General features: G+C 36.1%; 1 protein-coding gene across 1 annotated transcript in view; it reads left to right on the top strand.

The window, feature by feature from the left end:
- TRDN (triadin) overlaps positions 1 to 19,756 on the top strand; it is a gene marked incomplete at its 5' end in the record, with an annotated part of 223,267 nt that overhangs the window by 172,227 nt on the left and 31,284 nt on the right. Inside the window, 1 exon segment of the mRNA XM_066315329.1 lies at positions 7,525 to 7,554. Within this exon segment, the coding sequence (XP_066171426.1) occupies positions 7,525 to 7,554 (30 nt within the window).

Raw genomic sequence — 19,756 nt, 5'->3', positions numbered from 1 at the left:
GACTAATAGAGAACTAAAATATAAGGTAGATATATTTGATATACAAAAATTTCCATATCAGCCTGTTCAAATGACCTATCTATTACAGAACATCATTGCTTCACATTGTTGGTAAGAAATACTTCAAGAAAATACCAGAGCTTTAAAAGTCAGACTAAGATAATGACACATATATAACCAAGACTGAGTCATAACAGCAGGTATAAAATTCCCATTTTGAGTCAGCACTTCTCTGTAAATATTCTTCAATAGACATTATAAAATAAGGGGAAAAGAACAGAGGTAACATACATTACGTGAATGATCACCAATTTAGAAAAAGAAGGAGTTAAAATTTTAATTACAAAAAGTAGGTTATTTGGAGATGAGGTATGTTTTATAGCAAACTACAAAGTCTAAAGTTATCCTCGTGTATAGCTTGATAGGAAAATATTCAAGCTGTATAAGTTGCACCTGCATATGTACGTAGAAATACAGTCTGGGTAGTGAAAACAGGTTTTTAAATGAAAGTGTGTCTACAGATACTTCAGGTTTTTCCTAAAGGTAGGGACTGCTGCATTCTAATACACCCATAACAGCATCCTGAAAAGTCCTCTGAATCACAAAATCACAGACTCATTTATGCTGGAAAAGACCTCCAAGATTATTGAATTCAACCTTAGACAGAACACCACGTTGTCAACTAGACCATGGCACTGAGTGCCATGTCCAGTTGTTTCTTGAACAACTCCAGGGATGGTGACTCCAACACCCTGGGAAGTAATTCCAATGCTTAGTAACCCTTCCTGTGAAGAATTCCTCCTGATGTCCAACCTGAACCTCCCCTGGTACAGTCTGAGGCTAAGTCCTCTAGTCCTGTTGCTGGTTGCCTGGGAGAAGAGATGAACCCCTACCTGGCTATACCCTCCTTTGAGCCAGGAGCAGCAGGGAGCAGTAAGGTGTCTTCTGAGGCTCCTTTTATCCAGGTTAAACATCCCCAGATCCCCCACCTGCTCTCTAAGGAGTTGTGTCCCAGACACTTCATCAGCTCCACTGCTGGACACACTCTGGACACAGAGTGTTCACTTCAGTGTCTGCCTTGAAGTGAGGGGCCAAGAAATGAGTCTAACTTTTTATTTTTGCATGATTATGCAATAAATCAAAATTCTTGATGTACAGTATTATTATTTCACATATTATTTTAGATCAGAATAAAGATTCTCTCTGACTGGGACAATGTGCTTCCAAAGAGCTGGCAGAATCAGGCTTACGCTGTTTTATTGCCATTTTCTTATTGACTCATAGGATAGTTTAGGGGTCATCTAGTTCTACCCTTCCTGGCATGGACAGGGACACATCAAACACCAAGTTTCTTAAAGCCCAATCCAACCTGACTTTGAACACTTCCAAGGATGAGTCATCCACACTTTCTCTGGGCAACCTATTCCAGAGCCTCACTACTCTCACAACAACAACAACAAAAAAATTCTTCCTAATATCTAATCTAAACTTACTCCATTTCAGTTTGAAGTCCTTGCCCTCGTGTTCAGTCACAACATGTTCTTGTAAAGAGTCTTTATCTTTCTCAGGCTCCATTCACTTATTGGGAGGCCTTTAAAGGGTCTCCCCCAAAACATTCTCTTTTCCAGACCAAAAACCCCAACTGTCTCATATTGTCTGCATGGCGTAGGTGCTCCAGCCTTCTGATCATATTCATGTCCTCCTTTTGACTCACTGGAACTTTCATGTCCTTCTCAAGTTTTGGGCCCCAGAACTGAACATAGTACTCCAGGAAGGGTCCCACCACCAGAGCAGACCAGGACTGAATTTCCCCTCCTGCCCTGCTGGTCCAACTGTTTTTGATGCAGCCCAGAACTTGGTTGGCTTTCTGGGCTGTGAATGTACATAGCTGGGCCATGCTGAGCTTCTTGTCCACCAACATCCCCAAATGTTTCTCCTTTGGGCTATTCTCAATCCATTCTCTGCCCAGTCTGTATTTGTGCTTGGGATTGTCCCAGTCCAGGTTCAGGGCCTTGTACTTGGCCTTGTTGAACTTCATGAGGTTCGCACAAGCTCACCTCTCAAGTGTGTCACAGTCCTTCTGGATTTATGGCCCCAATTGCACTGGACCAGGTTCCACACACAGCCAAAGAGAACTTGCTCAGGAACATTATCACACTCTTGCCACCTCTACCAAGTGACTTTACAGAGAGAGGACTGTTGTGGTTTAGGAATGGAATTCCTCAATTCAGTTCTCCCACTGGAACAGTCCAAATCACACACTGCTCATTCACTTTCCCCTCACTCCTCAACTGTGACAGGAAGAAGAGGAGAATTGGAGACCCAAAAAGTACAGATCATGGGTTGAAGTACAATTTTCTGGAAACAGCAATGCATAAGATAATGAACAATAGCAGCAGTGATAATAATGGCAGAGTGTATAAGACAAAAACAAGCAACACATAAACAAATGCTGACTGTGGAAACCCTAGTTAATAAACAACCTCTCTGTCCACCACTTACCCAACCTGGAATCCATCTCTATCTTCATCCCCAGAAAATGGCCTGAGGAGGTAGAGAATTATCTCTGGGTCCTGGTTCTGCTCCCTTCAGGCTACTGTAAAAATTAACCCTGTCATAGCAGAATCCAGAACATGAGGTTAATAGTCCATATAGTGCGAATGTATTAGAGTTTGCATACTTTCCTTCTAGAAAATCTCTTTGTTTATTCTCATTTAGGCATTGCTAATAATAAAGAGAAAAATACTGTAAACTTTTGGGGGGTTATCTAGTGAATAAATTTTTTCGTAGTAGGTCAACAGCTATGTCTTACACATTAAGGCAAAAGGGATAGGCAGGTTATGAGGGAGTTCAACTGTAACATCATTCTTGCTCATTAGTGATAGAATATGTGAATATAATTGAATAAGAGGTTACTTCTCCAAACCTGTTCATTAAAATGTGGACAAGAGGAGGAAAAGGGCAGGGAAGGTTTTTCCTGCTACTGAATGAAACTCATTCTAAGTAACAGATGCTCCAGCAAATTTAAAGACTAAATGCTCCTCTCTGATGCTCACTATACTGGCTCTTTTAATTGTGGTTTCTTAACATGAGTTAGATTTCACTTGACATGGATAAGAGAAATTCTCAAATCAAAAAGACTGAAAAGGGGAGAGAAAATATCTCTTAGGCAGGCCTGAGAGAGAAACATCACTTTATATAGTTCTTAAATATTTTAAAACAGTATCTTCTTCTCAAGCTATGAACAGATGGACAATTTATGGTGAGATGGGTAAAGACAGTATCAACTCAGTGGATGCCAGACGCTTTGCTGTCTACATGAGGTGATTTTCACTTCAGCATAGCACATGCATATGAACAGTTATCACTGAGTACCTGGCACATGGGATGAGTATGCATTTCATCTTGTTTCAACACAGCTTGCATTTTTATAAGAAAAATAAGTATAAGAACTCAGTCAAAGCTTCAATCACTTTCAGACAAAACAGTTACTGTGTCTGGGTAAATACACTTAAATTACTCCAGGGTAATTCAGAAATTTTAAAATCTGCCAGAAATTGGTGAATTCATCATTAAATCCAGAAAAAAAACCAAATATCTTTAAAACCACTGAGTTCTAGCCTGTGTTGTATCTAGAAATGGAAACGATGTCTGAGTAATAACTGCTTTCAATATATTAATAAAGAAATTAGCACAGCATTTATTTAATGCTTTAAATAGACCTTTATAAATTTTCGGTATCAGAATTACTGCAGAAGCCAAGTAGCTGCTGCTTAAGACCTACAGTATTAAAGAAAATAATATCTGATTAGGAAGCAGAGTGAAATTGATTAATTTTCATCTTGCAGCTTGTTTACAGAATAATTGCTCATGATGCTATGTCTGGACTCATGTAATATTCCTTTATTAACAGGATAAGATAGAAGTAACAATGTAATGAAGTTTTCAGATGACAAAATCAGTTAAAGAATCCCGGATCAGAAGCGGCTGTGATACATTGAATTTACGAGGTGAACAGACAGCACAATGTCAAGGAAAATTTAGTGTCAATAAATCGAATGCAATATGTAGTGGAGGGAAAATATTAAATAAGTACTTCTCTCTAAATTCATTATGTAAATTCAAGAAAGTACTTAAGTATTGCTGCAGACAAGTCAGTGAAAAACTTCCTTCCATATGCAAATGCATTAGGAAAAATCCATATATTGTTCTAAAGCTACTTCATAAATCAAAACTGCATCTTGTCTAGAATGTTGTATACAAAACCCTCACATGACATTGTGGCATTGGAGTGGCCTAGGAAAAACAACAAAAGTCTCATACAAAGTGAAATAGGAAAGATTCAAGGTTCCCTTTGAGATTAATTAGTATGATCATGATAAAACAGAAAATCACAAATCTAAGTCAAGGGCTCTTTAGAAATGACACAGAGGAACTGGATATCTTTATGGAAATGTAGTTTTCATAATTATGATTGCAAATTTAGAAATAAAGCTAAGCTTCATGTTTCAGGATGGAAACCATTTGCTTCCTATAAGAAAATAAAGGGAGAATTTATACAAGAATTTACTTCTATGACAGTATTTAGACTAAATATCTGTTTCTGGCTGTTGCTGGGTCTACATAGAAAGGACAGTTGTTGAGTAGGAACCAGTGTTTTCAAGATTTTTGCCACTTTCAAGACATCTTCATGATTTTGGAAAGGTTTCTGTTTGCTCAACAGCTAGAAAAAAGTCCTTTGAAAACAGCACTATGTATGAGATTGAAGGACTGCTGGTGATCAAAGTTCTGATAAAAGTCCAAAACAATAAAACCATCTTAAACTATCTTGTTGGACTTTTTTCCTCCTTCAAAATACTTACTGTATTATCACAATTTTCTGACCTTTCCACCACTGGAAATTTGCCTTTATTTTCCCACCCTACATAAAAAATTTGAACAGAGTCCTCCATGGCTTGTAATGATTTTTTTAACCTATTCACAAAACCTAAAATATGACAATGCTTATTTCTGGTTTCTGGAATATTTGTCAGTCTAGATTTATAATTCCAGAATATGGTATTTATATTCTTGATAAATGTTTTGCTTTGTATACTATCTTTATTAACTGAAAACGTATGATTTGTTTTGGATAGACCTAGAAAAGACAGACTGTGATTTAAGGCTGCTAACAGAGTCTTCTCTGAATAGCTTTGTGTGTACAAATTCCTAATTCAAAAACTACTAGACAAATCCCATCAGTAAAGAACAAAACAAGTTGACTCAAGAATTTGTTCTTTCTCCAAATAATAAGGCTAAAAACCACATGGCCAAGAGCATCTCTTACATCTTCTAGTTCATCACTCTGTTTCATGTCCTTCCCTCCCTAGCTACTATACATTATTGAGCAGGTAATCTGGCATTTTATCAGCAGCAAACCAAGTTCCTTCAGCAAACTATCCATCTTTTTGCTGCTTTTCAGTTTCAGACATATTGCTCAACTTCTGAAAGAGCAATGTAAAGGACAGTGAGTGTTCTGCTCTTTTTCATTTATTCCTTGTCATTTTATGTTTGAGTCACGGGATTTGATCAGAGCAATGCTACTGGCTACAATGGTCGGAATGAGGCCTCTTCTGTCTGATGAGAATTGTTGAATATTTACAGTACATTCCATCAGAAAGACTGTAGCCAAGGTGAAAATTCCAACAGCTGTCACAAGATGCTATAACAGCATAATAACAGAAATAATAAAAGTCAGGAGGAGCCCAGAGGTGCACTGCACGTTCACCTATAAGCCCTTCCCAGAGATATTTGGGGTTTCTGTTGATTTGAGAATCACTTCAACACACCACAAGTGTCTGTGTAAGTATGCCTTACAAAAACCATTGAGGTTCCTAAAGCAGTCTCTGGGGGTAGAAAAAGACTAGTTTGCTGTAACAACAGCTTGCGTAATGTGCACAGCACACCTTTCATACACACATTACATAAAAAAAATGAAGTGATTGCCAAGAGGACCGGATCCTGGAAACCTTGTGCCAGTTTTTCACTATTTCTAATCATGAAATATTTAAATTTTGAGCACATTCTCTAGATGCTTAAAATTTATCTGATTCTCATAGGACAGTAAGTGGTAGAAAACATGAAAAATCTTTGAAATCAGAATATTTTTGCCGCAGGCCATTGATACCTTTTTAGTAATTCAGGGTTTAACCAGTTCCTTCTTTTATCCAAATGTATGAACAGTTTGAAGTAAAATGATTTCTCATTTTAAGAGCACTGAAGAGACAGAGATCGGTACCCAAAATGCAAACATCTGTAACTACCAGGGAAGTTGGTATCTATCTATCCTTTTCTGACCTCATGATCCTTGATTTCTGTCCAGTACTAGGGCACATTATCCAATGGAGGGCACAGTTATACTTCTTGTTTTATTTCAGTTCCAGTGCCACATGAAATCCATTCATGCTGGCAGCCAGGTGCTGAACACCCTTTCCTGGGAAGTCAAGGCTCTGAATCTTAATTCCTCTCTCTTTTGCCTGCAAATGCTAGCCTAAGTCTGAGTCTTACTAAGATCACTTCTAACAGACATTTCAAAATAAAGTTACATCTGTAACTAAATTTTTAGAAGTTTCAGTCCTATAAATGTAGGCTGGGGAATGGGTAGTGCATGGATTTTTGAAGGGGTTTAAGAATAAGCTTGGCTCATCTCCATCACCATTGCAGCAGTCATCTGTAAATGCAGGTAACCCTCATTTTAGCCACCTCATCCCTTTTAGTAAAATTTGGTTATGATTTCCCAGCACTCGTAGATGTATGCAACGTTTCATTGGAATACTGGGATGAGTTTTAGGGAGCTTTTAATCTATCTCCAGAGACTGAATATTGGGCACACAGTACAGCTTCCACTGAGGAACTAATTCCAGGTTTTTTTAATTTAGTTTAAATTTTTATGTATATTTCCCATTTTCCTTCCCACAAAACTCATGCTAAGAGATTTAGTGGTGGGACTGTTAGTTAATCACGTCTTAAAAATTTCAATATTCAGCAGAGGCTTAGAAACATGACTTCAGCCAGTTTTTTCTTTCTTACTTTTTGCATATTTTTAATACTACAATTTCTAATAACAAAAAAAAGCACACATTTCTCTTAAACTGATGATGTCTCATAACCTTTCTCTATACCCTTTTTACAGCTTTATGCCTTGCCATTTCCATCTGTCCTCCTCCTTCATTGTTGATTTTGAAATATTCACTCTATGACTCTCTCTTTCATTATTATCAATGTCTGGTAGGAAGGATGACCATGACTAAAGTTATGTGTGAGAATGTAGAAATCTGGAATTTTCTCTCATCAATAGCAGAGCTGGGTATCTGTGAGGAAACACTTCAGTTTCTTCATCTGGCGAAGAAATGTATTGCTTCACGGCATAATAAATGTATGGTTTGAGATATGTACATGAATGCTCATATAGGTGTTTGAATTCTTTTTACTGATACTGCTATAAACTTCAAGTTTGAAAACACAGTATTTTTGTTTCTATTTCAGCTGCAGTGAAAAAGGAGGGGGAGAAGAAAGGTAAATCAATCTTTTCCCTTGACTGAAATGTCAGGCTGTGACTGCTGTGAGAAATGTTTCTTTCGTTCAGTGATACAATTGGGATGATATACAGCATTGTGATGACATACAGCCCCTCGTGTGCTACCATCAGCCAACTTTATCTGCTCCTGCTGTGATAACACTGTTGTCATTTCCACTATTGGTAGCTCCTTTATAAAACAGGCCAATGCAGACCAGTATCAGGCACTTTATCATTCTGGCTGGGAAGAAAATGAAAGGCCTTTGTTACCACGTTAGGATTTGTCAAAGAGAACAGAACTTGTAGTGCACCATGCATGCTGACCTGGCTGCTTCTTCTTTGCAGAAGTTGCTTTTCTAGGCAATATTTAATTTCCTCTTTTCAGATATATAAGGAGCTTGCATGTAACCTTTGCTGAAGTCATTCTCTGATATTTTAACAGATTAGTGGAAAATTTTGCCCTAAATTAGAACCTAAAATGCTACTTTTATTTAAAGACAGCCATAATGCATTTATCAGACACTAAATATCTATTTATATTGTTGTGTTTTGGTATAAGGTTTGCTGAGTTAAATTTTTTCCCCCTATTTTTCTGATTTTATTCAAACAGCAAAAATGAAGTATTTGCACTGAGTTGGTATTTTTTTAAATTATTCAACTTTATTGAGTACTGGGTTTATAAATGTTGTCTTTCTCACTAAACAGAGCAATGGGAAAATTTTCAGAATTTATCCATATATTTCTTAGGATTATTTGAGATTTATTTTTTATTCAATGAGAAAAAAATAGCTCTTTATTGATGAGTGATTTGGTATGGGGGGTAGGGTGTGTCTTTTGCCATTTGGAAATCGCATAATTCACATAACTGAACAATGGATATAAATGTCTATACATGAAGACATCTTCAATCCTATTATTTTTTTTTCTGTTATCCCTGTACAGAGCTGTTAACTGAACTGGAAAAAAAATTATGGTCTCAAATATTTTATCAGCTCATGAGTCAAATCTTGGCTGTGTTGATGTTAGTGGCAAAATTCCCAATCACTTCAGTGAAGCCAAAATTTCTGTCTTTAACAGAATAATAAAATTCATTTCAGTTATCAAAAACAACCATGCTTAATAGGTATCAAACAGGATATTTTGTCCAAAGATTAATTTGCAACAACTGAGGCACGAAAAGTAGCACAGAAAGCAGGGAGAATCAGAAAACTGGCAGCTACACTTAAAGCCATTGGTTTTCAGATATCAAAATGTCTGCTGTGTTCAAAAAACATGAACAGCTACATCCTTAATGGAAAGAAAAGTATGAGGTAATTGTTAAGGGTGCTATTTCTCTCACCTTTGTCACCAATTATGGGCCCATTCATTTACAGAGGAACATCAAGGGAATTTGTTTTAAATATCTAGTGCTCATTTTTCACCAGTTAGGATTTTCTTCCCCCTAAACCATAATCTTCCCCAACAAAACTGATTGAAAAATGCATTTTTCATGAACATTCTTTGAAGTTTGATCAATTTTTCCATTTCATTTTCTTTTCTATATTTCTTTTACTTAAAAAAAAATAATCCTTTGATTTCTTAGTTGAAAGGATTTTGCAACAAGTACATGCAGGCTACTTTCAAGCACCTGGCTCAGGCTGTATCTCATCCTGCTGGTTACCACCAACCTATTTCACAGAAGCATGGAAGTATGAACTGAAATTCAGCTTTAGTTATTCTTATGGTATCAGCCTTTTATTAATATTTTTTTTATTAAACCTCCCTCTGGTTTTCTGAAATCATAATCTATATTGTCAGCAAGGAAGGCAGTGACTCTAGGGAAAAAAAAAAAAAAAAAAAAAAGCCAGAAAAATGAAATCTTCCAATGACTAAGGAAAACTAGTTCAGTGATGTTCTTGTCTTTAGTAGATATGCACTAAACTGAAAAACTGGAGAGAAGTAATAAGGCCTCTTCCAGAAAATGAGCATGCCACGCTTTAGCTGCCATGCTTTCTCATCTAGCTTCCCCCTTCTCTGCAGGTCTCACATGGAAAATATTGCATGTTACTAGCTAACTCCTAATATGATAAGGTTTTATTTATTTCTGCATATTCTGTTGTCACAAGAAATTGCTCTGGGCTCCATGTGTATTCCTATGACTGGCAATAAAATAAGAGTAATGTTCACTGGTTTTGCTTAAGGATACAGTATTTTTGCACAGCTGCAAAAATAATAGAAGTAGCCAGGCAGCGCTCTAAATTGACTGGCTCATTATCCAAAATATATTGTGGTACAGTTCAAACAGCGCTTTACCATTTCTCATGTGAATCATGCAGCACACAGACACTGTACTCTACATGAAGCTCTCTCCAATTATTTTGTCTTATTCAAATACAACCCTCATCTAGAAAAGCAAGAATAATGAGCCATACAGAGCGACAAGCCATCATAAAAGAGAAGAAGATGGAATGACGTGTTCAGCCAATGGTACATTCTGTGCATAGCTTAAATCAGGTTTGAAGGAGCTGGAAAGAGACAGAAAAGGACAAAATTAAGATGGAGAAATATTATATATTGTGCTGATTTCTTCAAATATGGATGATAGAAACAGGAACCTTGAGGCACAATTAATGCATGAAATTTAGGCATTCACTATTTCTCTTTCAAAGGTTAGGTCTCTAGGACTTTGTGACAAAAGTCTTAGAAAATGGTCAGCTTTACCTTCCAGCATCATGCTATGCCTTCTTTGAACATGTGTGGGATAGAGAAGCTGTCACAGAAATGTATAAATGTTGTCAATTCCAAAAGGGCAAGAAGCACCAAACCTTTGCATGAGGAAGGCACTTCCTAAATTTCCCAAGAGCAAATCTGGCTGCCAGTATACAAAAATTTTTAACTCTTGCTAAGAATTCAAAGCACTATGAGCAAGGAATCCAACATATTAAAATAGACCCAGGTGTTGGTGAAGTAATATAAATCTCATCATTTCCAGAGCATCTCCAGAAAACAGTACACAGAAATGTAGAAATATTCACCATTTTTTCACATTTAAGTGACATTTTTAAATGAAAGAAATATTAATAATTTCTTTTGTTTGTATAAACCAAAAGAATATTTTCATATTTCAAAAATGTTTTATAACTACAGAGTGTTACAAAAATTCCTTGTTTGGAATATAGCCAGATCAAAGAAAACTTCAAGTTTTCCTAGTTCTGCATAAAGTGGAATTTCTTCTCTCAATTCGTACGTCCCATCTCCTATTTATTTTGGACAATAGAGGACACGGACTGAGTTGGGGATGTCAAGCAAGTAAGCTTAGTGAGCCCTCTCTCCAGCCAGTGTCAGGAATTCTTGTTTTGTAAAGATTCTTTACATCTGTGTTTCTCATGGACCAAACAGGATTCAACCATGATATGATCCCTGTGGTTGCTCATTCTCACCAGTGCGTGTACACGCTCCCATTGTTGAAACGGGACCATGAGCCTGAGCTGCCAGGGAGTTGGTTTCTCCAGGCTCCTTGGAGCTAATGAACAAGAGACAGGGAACAAACTCTGCCTCCCCTCCGAGAGCATATCTAATTCAAGACCTCTGTGAGTCTCATCTGCTCTGTGGCCTGCCTACAGTCAGATATTATGAGGACTTGTAAGTTAGTGAGATGCAGGCACTGGTTGCCTGTCAGTAGCAACATTCCCATTCTGATTTTCAGCATTAACACTCTGACACCTTGCTCTTACTAGTTTTTAAAAAGCAAAATGAAAATCACATTCTTGTGACAAGTTTCATCAAAATAAATTGATAGGAGAGTATGTGGGATCACACTTAAACTTTTTCTCAATAAAGGCATTGTGGTGTAAAAAAAAATGCATGTAATCTGAGTACAACTAAATCAAACAAAAGGAGAAAATGGGCAAGCCATGTACATTCAAGCTCCAAACTACATCTTTTTGTCAATTCAGTAAAAAACAATTTCCTTCTAGTACTCCTCGTAATGGTACTGTATGGCTTGGAAACTGTTGTTCTGCACAGAGACTGTGAAGCACACTGGCCGAGGCACAGCAGCATCCCTTTTCTATATATATAAAAATCATGATGATTTCCAAACTGAAAATGCACAAATAAACAAACAAACAAAACCCCAATCAAAAACCAACCAAACAAAACAAAAAAAAAACAGTGAGGGGAGGTGGATTTCAGACCTGCTTAGTTTTGTAATTGACTGGAAGAAATGGAAGTCAGCCATCTTATTTATGAAGCAAATGGTCATGGTAGAGTGGAATTTCTGCTCAACTGTAGAAGTCACCTGTTCAAGATGAACTACAGCTTCATTCTGCCATTTTCTAAGTATCAAAGGATAAGAAAGTAGATTATCTGATCCTATAACTGCAAAGTGCATTACACAGCCTCTTAATAGAACATTTTGTCCTAAACGAAGGGATTAAAAAACTCCAAATATTTACAAATACTTTTTAAACCATTTCCTTGAAATAGGGTCAAAACTTCCATATTATATATGAGAAAATAATAAATACAACCATGTGCTAGAACACTGTTGAAACTAGTAGTACTATTTTGACCAGCTGAAGGCAGGCAGCTCTCTCAAAGGTAACAATCACTCAAATAGCCACAAGATGGAGCCCAAAGGATCTTCCAAACCGTAGTTAATGTTGCCATCCTGCATCAGACTGAGAATTAAATAAAGTGATTTTACTGAGAATACTTTACAGAAATCTTGAACTATAGACAAGATGTTTTTCAATGTAAATCCACTCCTGACTAAAGATGTTTTCAATTTAATAGATGGCTACTCATGCACTGGTGAGCTTTGATTTCCCGTGCTAAAATAACAAGTCACCAGCATTTTCAAGGAATACTGATGAACAGATAATTTATATTAAATAAAGAAAATTATCTGAAAATATTAAATCGGTTAACTGAAATATACTTGACCTCTGTTTGCCTTGTCTCAACTATCTTAAGGGTATAAATAATTTATGTCCATTTTACAGGGTTATGTGAGATATAATGATCTGTACAAACTCTTTTTAGGGATGGACAGAACTTTCTGTGTTGCAGATATTTCAGTGGGATAAGACATGACCCATTCAATATAAGCAGGTAGAGGAATGAATGTATGAAGCTCATGACTTTTCACTGAATTCATAAATTTTAAGAATTTTTTTAGATACTCAGATTGACATAATCAGTAAGAAACTTTTCCTCCTGCAAATTTAGATGTCTTAAGTTAGGCATCTGCACTGAACTGCTCACCCTAGTCTCAGCTTGGGGCTGATGGAGAGAAATAAGCATCTGCAAAGAGTGTTTCATCGGTCTTGTATCTGTGTCAGAATGCAATTACTTGCCCGTCTGGAGATATTTATATTTCTGACTTAATTATTACAGGGAACATAGTTTAGGTTTAGTAACAAGAACATAAAACAAACGCCAATGAATATTAGGATTGTTTGTTGCTAATTAACAATTTCCTTCTCTTTTAACAATCTGACATTGAAAGAGAAGGAGTAAGCCATTTGTGGATCTTAATAACTGATTGAATATCCACTCTCACTATCCTTAGATGGAGGATTTAATGCAAATATTTAATGTAGACATTTTAAAAATGAAATCTCCATGTTTATCTACCTAACACCTTGGTGTACTCACAGTTAAAGCACATAAAACTAATGATGCTACCTCGCATCCATGTATTTTCAAAAAATGCCAATACTTTTAGTAGGATTTAACCAAAGCCTTGACATTAGTTACAGCTTTGTAATCAATTCAAGCTAAAATTGAGATTATGCTCTTTTAAGTCTTATATAACAACAAACCTGCAAAATTATTCATATTGATAGACCTGCCATAGCATTTCAATGGCAGTTATGATTACAACTTGTGTTAGTCGTTCTTGCTTGTGTTAAAGTACAAGTCATTTATTCAGCTCTGCTACTAAAAATTTGAGTCAGTTAAACTACTGTTTTAATGATTATGAAACACTTGTGATTGCTGAAGAGAGTGCTCTGTGTAATTGGTGGCCTGTGTTGTGACTGTAAGTTAGGTATAACACATATATATTGGCATCATGTCAGAAACATTCACACCTGTCAATCAGCATAACGTGCTTGAACACCTGCATATCCACATAGCATGTGTTTAATTGGCTAAAAATTTCCCCATGAGATAAACTATTGCTCTATCGCACTGCACAAAGATGTGTGCAAATGAATGCTCAGAGGTATTCTATTCAGATGAAATTCCAGAATGAATAGTTCTTCTGGTGTCAATCTACCTTTTTTTTCCTTATCTATGCAGACATCATTTGCAGAAATGTGCTTTTACAAAGTTGTAATTAAAGCAAAAGCAGTGATCAGCAGCATTTCATGAGGAACAAAGATGGATCAGTATATTATGCTTCTAGAAGTTAGTCATTAGCCCTTTGCTTTAATCACCATGTTAATTTGAGTAGCACACTGGGAAAAGTCCATTTTTTCAGAAGCTAATTAATTTTTAATGTTCTCCACCCCTTATATCAACTAATCTCTCCTCCAAAATTCTTCTTTTCTGGATTTCCATAGTCATCTTATTATTTTCTAATTTATTATTATTTAACATTTATTTAATAACATATGTAAATATCTTTTCAGCCATTATTATACTTTTACAAATTCAGTCATAGATGAGAAGAATCTCAACTAAGAAATTCCTTTTCAAAGTATCTGCATGGAATCTGGACCCAGGGGCTAGTTTGTCAGCTTTCACCAATAACAGGCATTATGACTGAACATTCAATTATAATTAATAATTAATCAGCAAGAGGTGCTACTTTTGTCTCAAATTTTTAATATAAAGTGGCAAACATTTTTTGCATAAACTAACATCTATATTCTGAAAAATCATTCTAACATCCTATAAACTTCAGTCTGCCTGATTTCATTCAGTTGCCCTTTGTGAGCCAATAATTCATGTTGCAATAAGGACAGCCCAAGTTCCACTGTGGTTTGCCTTAGCTATATGCAAACGTAAAACTGATATTTCTAGAATTGAAAGCTTGTTAGCATACTCTCCCTCATCTGTATGTTCCCATCCCACAATTTCAGGGAACAGCACATGAAAACGTCAGAAGCTGAGGATCATATTGAGAGGAAGCTCTTCAGGTCTTTCACCACACGTGCCTAAAGATGAAATGCATTAATGCAGCAGATGTACCTCATCTACATTTGACTGAAATTTTATTCTTTCCAGCTCTGTCGATGGAAGATTTGTTCTCCTGGGATTTTAGGACTTATAGTACTTTAAAGATACTAGTTTTCAGTGCCATCATGCAAGATTGCTGTTTCAACAACTTACATTTCCCAGAGCATTTCTGTTGTTTAAGTGACAAACTGGGAAACAGAGAAAGATTGGGATCATTACTGATGATTCCTAAAGGCATGCATCTCAGATGGAAATTGAAGCAATTCCTGTTATTAAAGGTCATTTAAAAATGTTGGAAATGTCTGTACTTCTTTGCTACTTCTATTGTATTTATGCCGTGATAAAATTTCTTGCTTCCCTCCTTTCTATATTACTATTTGATTTTCTCTGTTATATAAAGAACTTCTGAACTGCCAGTTAAAAACAAGTCTTAAAAAAACAAGTTGTTCTAGACAACAACAAAATCCTCCAAAACCAAGAGTCAGTTCATTTTTCCATATGCAGCCCCGAGGTATAAAACAAACCAAACAGTAAGGACACAAACATGACAACTCTAGGAAAGCAGATAGATATCTTGGGCTTGGCTGCTCAGCTAATGAAAATAAGGCAGTCTCTCAGGACTGCAAGAGCAGCCTGACAGCTCTTTTTGGGTAAAGTAGCAATAGGAATATGAGTCTGATGCAAGTTATTAGAACCTACAGGCTTTAATATCAGTGGTTAAGTATTAATGATAATGGAAAACCATGGCTTTTTAGGAGAGTTCGTCTTAACCTTTTATCCTATTATCATCCTTCAGCCACTGCTGATAGAGTGATCCAAGGAAGTCTGTGGAGATGCACAGACACAGAGGAGCATTCCTAGACTAAGAGTAGGGGTAAGAAGATCAAGCTTTCTGCTTCCCTATAAATATTTCAGGCAGCCTTAATCACTTAGCATTTCATACTTGTCATGTTAATGTGATATAATACTTCCTTAATGTTTAGAAACCTGGACAAATATCCTGTAGAATACTAGGTTTAAAGCAAGCCATAAATGTGAAATGGTTGTTGTAGGGAATTAAGAGGTCCTGTAAGGACAAGGCTCATACAGTATGCACTGTATTTTAATTATGTACCAAATTCCCCTATTTATGCCACCACCACACACTTCTTGCTTTCTTTACTTTGACTCAGCCACGGGGTAATTCTTGGTCATACTCTGTTGAGGCAATTTTTTAATGTAGAGCGGAGGTCAGGACGAGCACGAGCCATTCTCTTTTTAGGAATTCTGCTGCAGCTAATCTGGGTTTTGAATCGCTTTTTTAGACATATGCTCAGTAGATTGGCTTTGCAACACAGTCTGCCAGCTGTTCATCTAGTCAGAAGACACAGGCAGATATGACAGATCAGGTCTGCCCATCTAAAAACTTGTGCGAATATTTGAATAACAAAGAGTACAGACAATGACTTCACAAATGTAGGGAACTGCTCCTTAGCAGAGTGGTAAATCCTAATAATCCCCTTTTTTCTGAATTTATTTTCTGAGACATGTAAGGAATATATTTTACTCTGTTTAACTCCTTTATAATACAGTTGCTTCATAGTTTGAAAAACTTTGACCTAACTAGACCAAAACTGTCTTATTTAAATTATACACAATGATGTGGTCTCTTAAGTTCTTGAGACTTAAATTTGGAAGGAGTAATGTCCACTAATTTGTCTGAAGGACAAATAGTTAGTTTGTCTGTAGTTCAGGGAGAATGAACCCATATTAAATATGGAAATCAAATTTTAACTTTGTCATGATGCATAAACTGGAAAGTATACATTTCAAATTTTGATAATTTCATTCGAAGATTCCTGTTGATCTTGATCTTTCTCTTGGCCTGTAATGTTGTTACAAATTAACATTATGTGTGTGTTGTGTATTCATGCAATGTCCAGTCCAAAACATGGTAAAGAATCTCTGTGCTGTCTTTAATGGGAAATAAACCAGGCTCTTTGTCTAATGGAAAGTAAATTTCTTATTTGTAATACATCTGTAACTATCTAATTGGAAATAATTTTTCCCAGCTACAGCATGTGTTATTATTCTGTTTTTCTTAACTGAAAAAAGTAGTTCTGGCATTGCTTTTATTTCCTGCACAACTTATTCTTTTCTTACAGAATGTCCACACTCACAAATGTATTTGCTGTCTGAATGGCAAATAATTGTTGCCCAGATGGAAAATAGACATGTAATGGTCAAAAAGCACATTCTGCTTTTAACCTCACCAATTTATGGTTCAATAAAATGCAGAATTTAATTTCTGAACCTGTATCAGCATCTAATTTACAACAATATGGCATGGTATAATTAATATCCTTGCAGCTTTCAGAATAGCTGGCAAGTAAAAAAATTGACGTGAAAAACAGCAAGATATCTATGAAGCCTGTTTTCCAAGTTTAATTTAGAATGGCAGAAAAGACATTTCAGATTTTTGCTGAGACTAGAACCAGATAATTTCATTGATTCAGTTCTTATGTAGCTTCAAATACTTCATCAAACATCCAACTGTTTTCATTCTATTCAAATCTGACCTTGTTCCTCCTCTAGTACAGTTTAAGTGTTAAACAAATGAAGATAAAACACTTACTTAGGACTGAATTTTCTAGCCGTGTGAACAGTAAGTATGTTTTTACCCAGTAGGTAGTCATGCTACCTAATGACATGAAAACAACTATTTGAAATGAGATCAAGAGCTGATTTAGCCCAACACCCTCTCTCCATCAGTGGCCAAAACAAAAAATGCTTGTTTGCACTTTCAGTGCAAGATACTACATCAAGTGTGTACGATTCCCAGAGCTGCAGAACACAGCCTTTAATTTCTCACCCTCTAGGCTAAATAACATATATCATTGAAGGTTTTTCAAAGTCTGACTGGGACTATCCTCTTGCCATTTTCACTAAGTAGAGTAAAAATCAAGGTACCCATGTTATAGACAAATGTGACACTATAAAGATTAATCTAATGGACTTGGGATTTAATTTTGTAACTTTCTGCTTAGTCTGTAAGTCATTTGAGTTGCATTTTTTAATAAGATAACACACAAGAAGGATAAAATTATTATTGAATGGACTCAAATCACAGTTAGCAAAACACAAAGGTTTAATTTTTTGGCCCAAATACCATTTCAAAATTTCACCTTGGTGTTTAATTTTGGCCTTTTTTTTAATAGAAAATGTATAGATATGTTTTAGAATAACCAACACTTTTATCTTTAGAATGTATTCATTATTTCATCAAAATATCTGGTAGAAATATCTCTGAGTGTTATGTCAGAAATAAGAAAGCTGGACTTTTAGACAAAGCACAGATAGCAGTAATCTCAGTGTTCAGTCTGTCTTATGCTGACATTATACAGGTTTGTCTAATTAATGCCTTCATAGAAAAGATGGAAAAGCACAACAGAGATAATTTCACAAACTTCAAGGGCCAAACTTTAGCTGAGTTCCTATTGTTTTATACATTCTCTGTGACTGATATTTACCAGCATAAAAAGGGAAATAACTGTACTGGCTTCACTGGAAAGTTAAGGAGTAATGGTTTTGTTTTGATTTTAGGCAGATCTTAGAAAAGGATGTTATTACAAAAGTTTGTTTGTCAAATTTGTTAAGCAGTGTCAATAGAGAGTCTTTAACACTCTTCATATGTGGCTTAGGTCTGATTATTTTGGGTGGTTACTGAAAGAGCTATGACACGATAGTTAGTGCATTAGTTGTATAAGTCATTATATCAGCTGCCAGTGCAATATTCAGATTTTATTTAAATATTTGCTGTGAAATTCCTTTTTCGCAAATTGAAATTCATATTACCTGAGCTTATCTCACAATGTCTTCTGACACCATTAAAAAGTAATTCCTTCTACAAATTTTTGACATATTTAATGGAAACTCATTTACAATAGAATTTGCCTCTGCATATGATGCTTGGGGAACTACTTTTTCATTGGTCTTGGGATGTTAAATGAGCTTAAATTTACAAAAAGGTTTTCTTACACACATAAAAATTATAAATGTGGCTTTGTCACACGACCTTCTTTGATTTCTTATTTCTAATTTCTCAGTTTGGAGCAAGCATATACATTTACTTTGTATCTTTAGTCTTTATTACTCACAAAAATATTCTGGTTTTTTTTTTTTTTTTTCACTTTGTTCTTTGTTCTTTGCTCTCTCCTTAAATGCACAAAAACAACTTGGATTAGAGACTGGATATAAAATGGGAGTGGATTTTATGCTTCAGGGAAAACAAGTGAAGGAGAAACCCACATGCACAGCAGTTTTTGTCCCAAGTGGGAGCTGGGGAGTTCAGGAGCCCAGTGAATCACAGCCTGGTAGCTCACAGCACCAGTTTTATTGCTTGTGCTGCTGGAGCTGCAGAGGCAGCTCATCCCCTGCCCTGCTGCATCTCTCTGTGGGATTTCTCTCTCTCACACACAGAAGACATGCAGGTGGTAGAGCCTTTTTCCTCTTGAAAACAACAGCTGCGTAGCAAAAGTCAGGAAGAAAAATCCAGCTGGAGGGCTAGGTCTTGACATTTCACTTCCTTCTGCAGAACCAATAATGACATTGGGTACAGCTGCCAAGGTCTCTCTCTACCTGAGGAATGTTGTCTTTACATCCATGGAAAGTATCCACTCAGTTTTCAGCTTTATCTCATCTGAGATTTTTTTCTGGAAAAATGCAGAAAATAAAATGGCACAAAATTTAGAAGTCCCAACACTGAAATCTTTTTGTTTAGAAGTAGTCTAATGAAATTACTCCACGTTTTAAAACGTCTTTCTGCTTCTCGGAGTATCACTGAGTCCATCTGAAATTCATTGGCCTCATAGAGCAGGTGTAATTGTCAAGGATTTTCATCTTTACACTGCCCTAGATGTTGTTTCCTCACTCAAGCTAAAATTATTTTTCTGTCTAGAAAAATTTTCTCAACTATTTTCTCTAGTAGAGATCTTATGGTCTGAATTTGCCCTGTCTCTTAGTGGGCACTAAGTAGGTGAGCACCTTACTTAG

This window comes from Sylvia atricapilla, chromosome 3 (assembly GCF_009819655.1).
Source record: "Sylvia atricapilla isolate bSylAtr1 chromosome 3, bSylAtr1.pri, whole genome shotgun sequence".
Lineage (NCBI taxonomy): Eukaryota > Metazoa > Chordata > Aves > Passeriformes > Sylviidae > Sylvia > Sylvia atricapilla.
The sequence above is the reverse complement of the archived record's forward strand: the minus strand, read 5'-3'. Positions and strand labels throughout refer to the sequence as shown.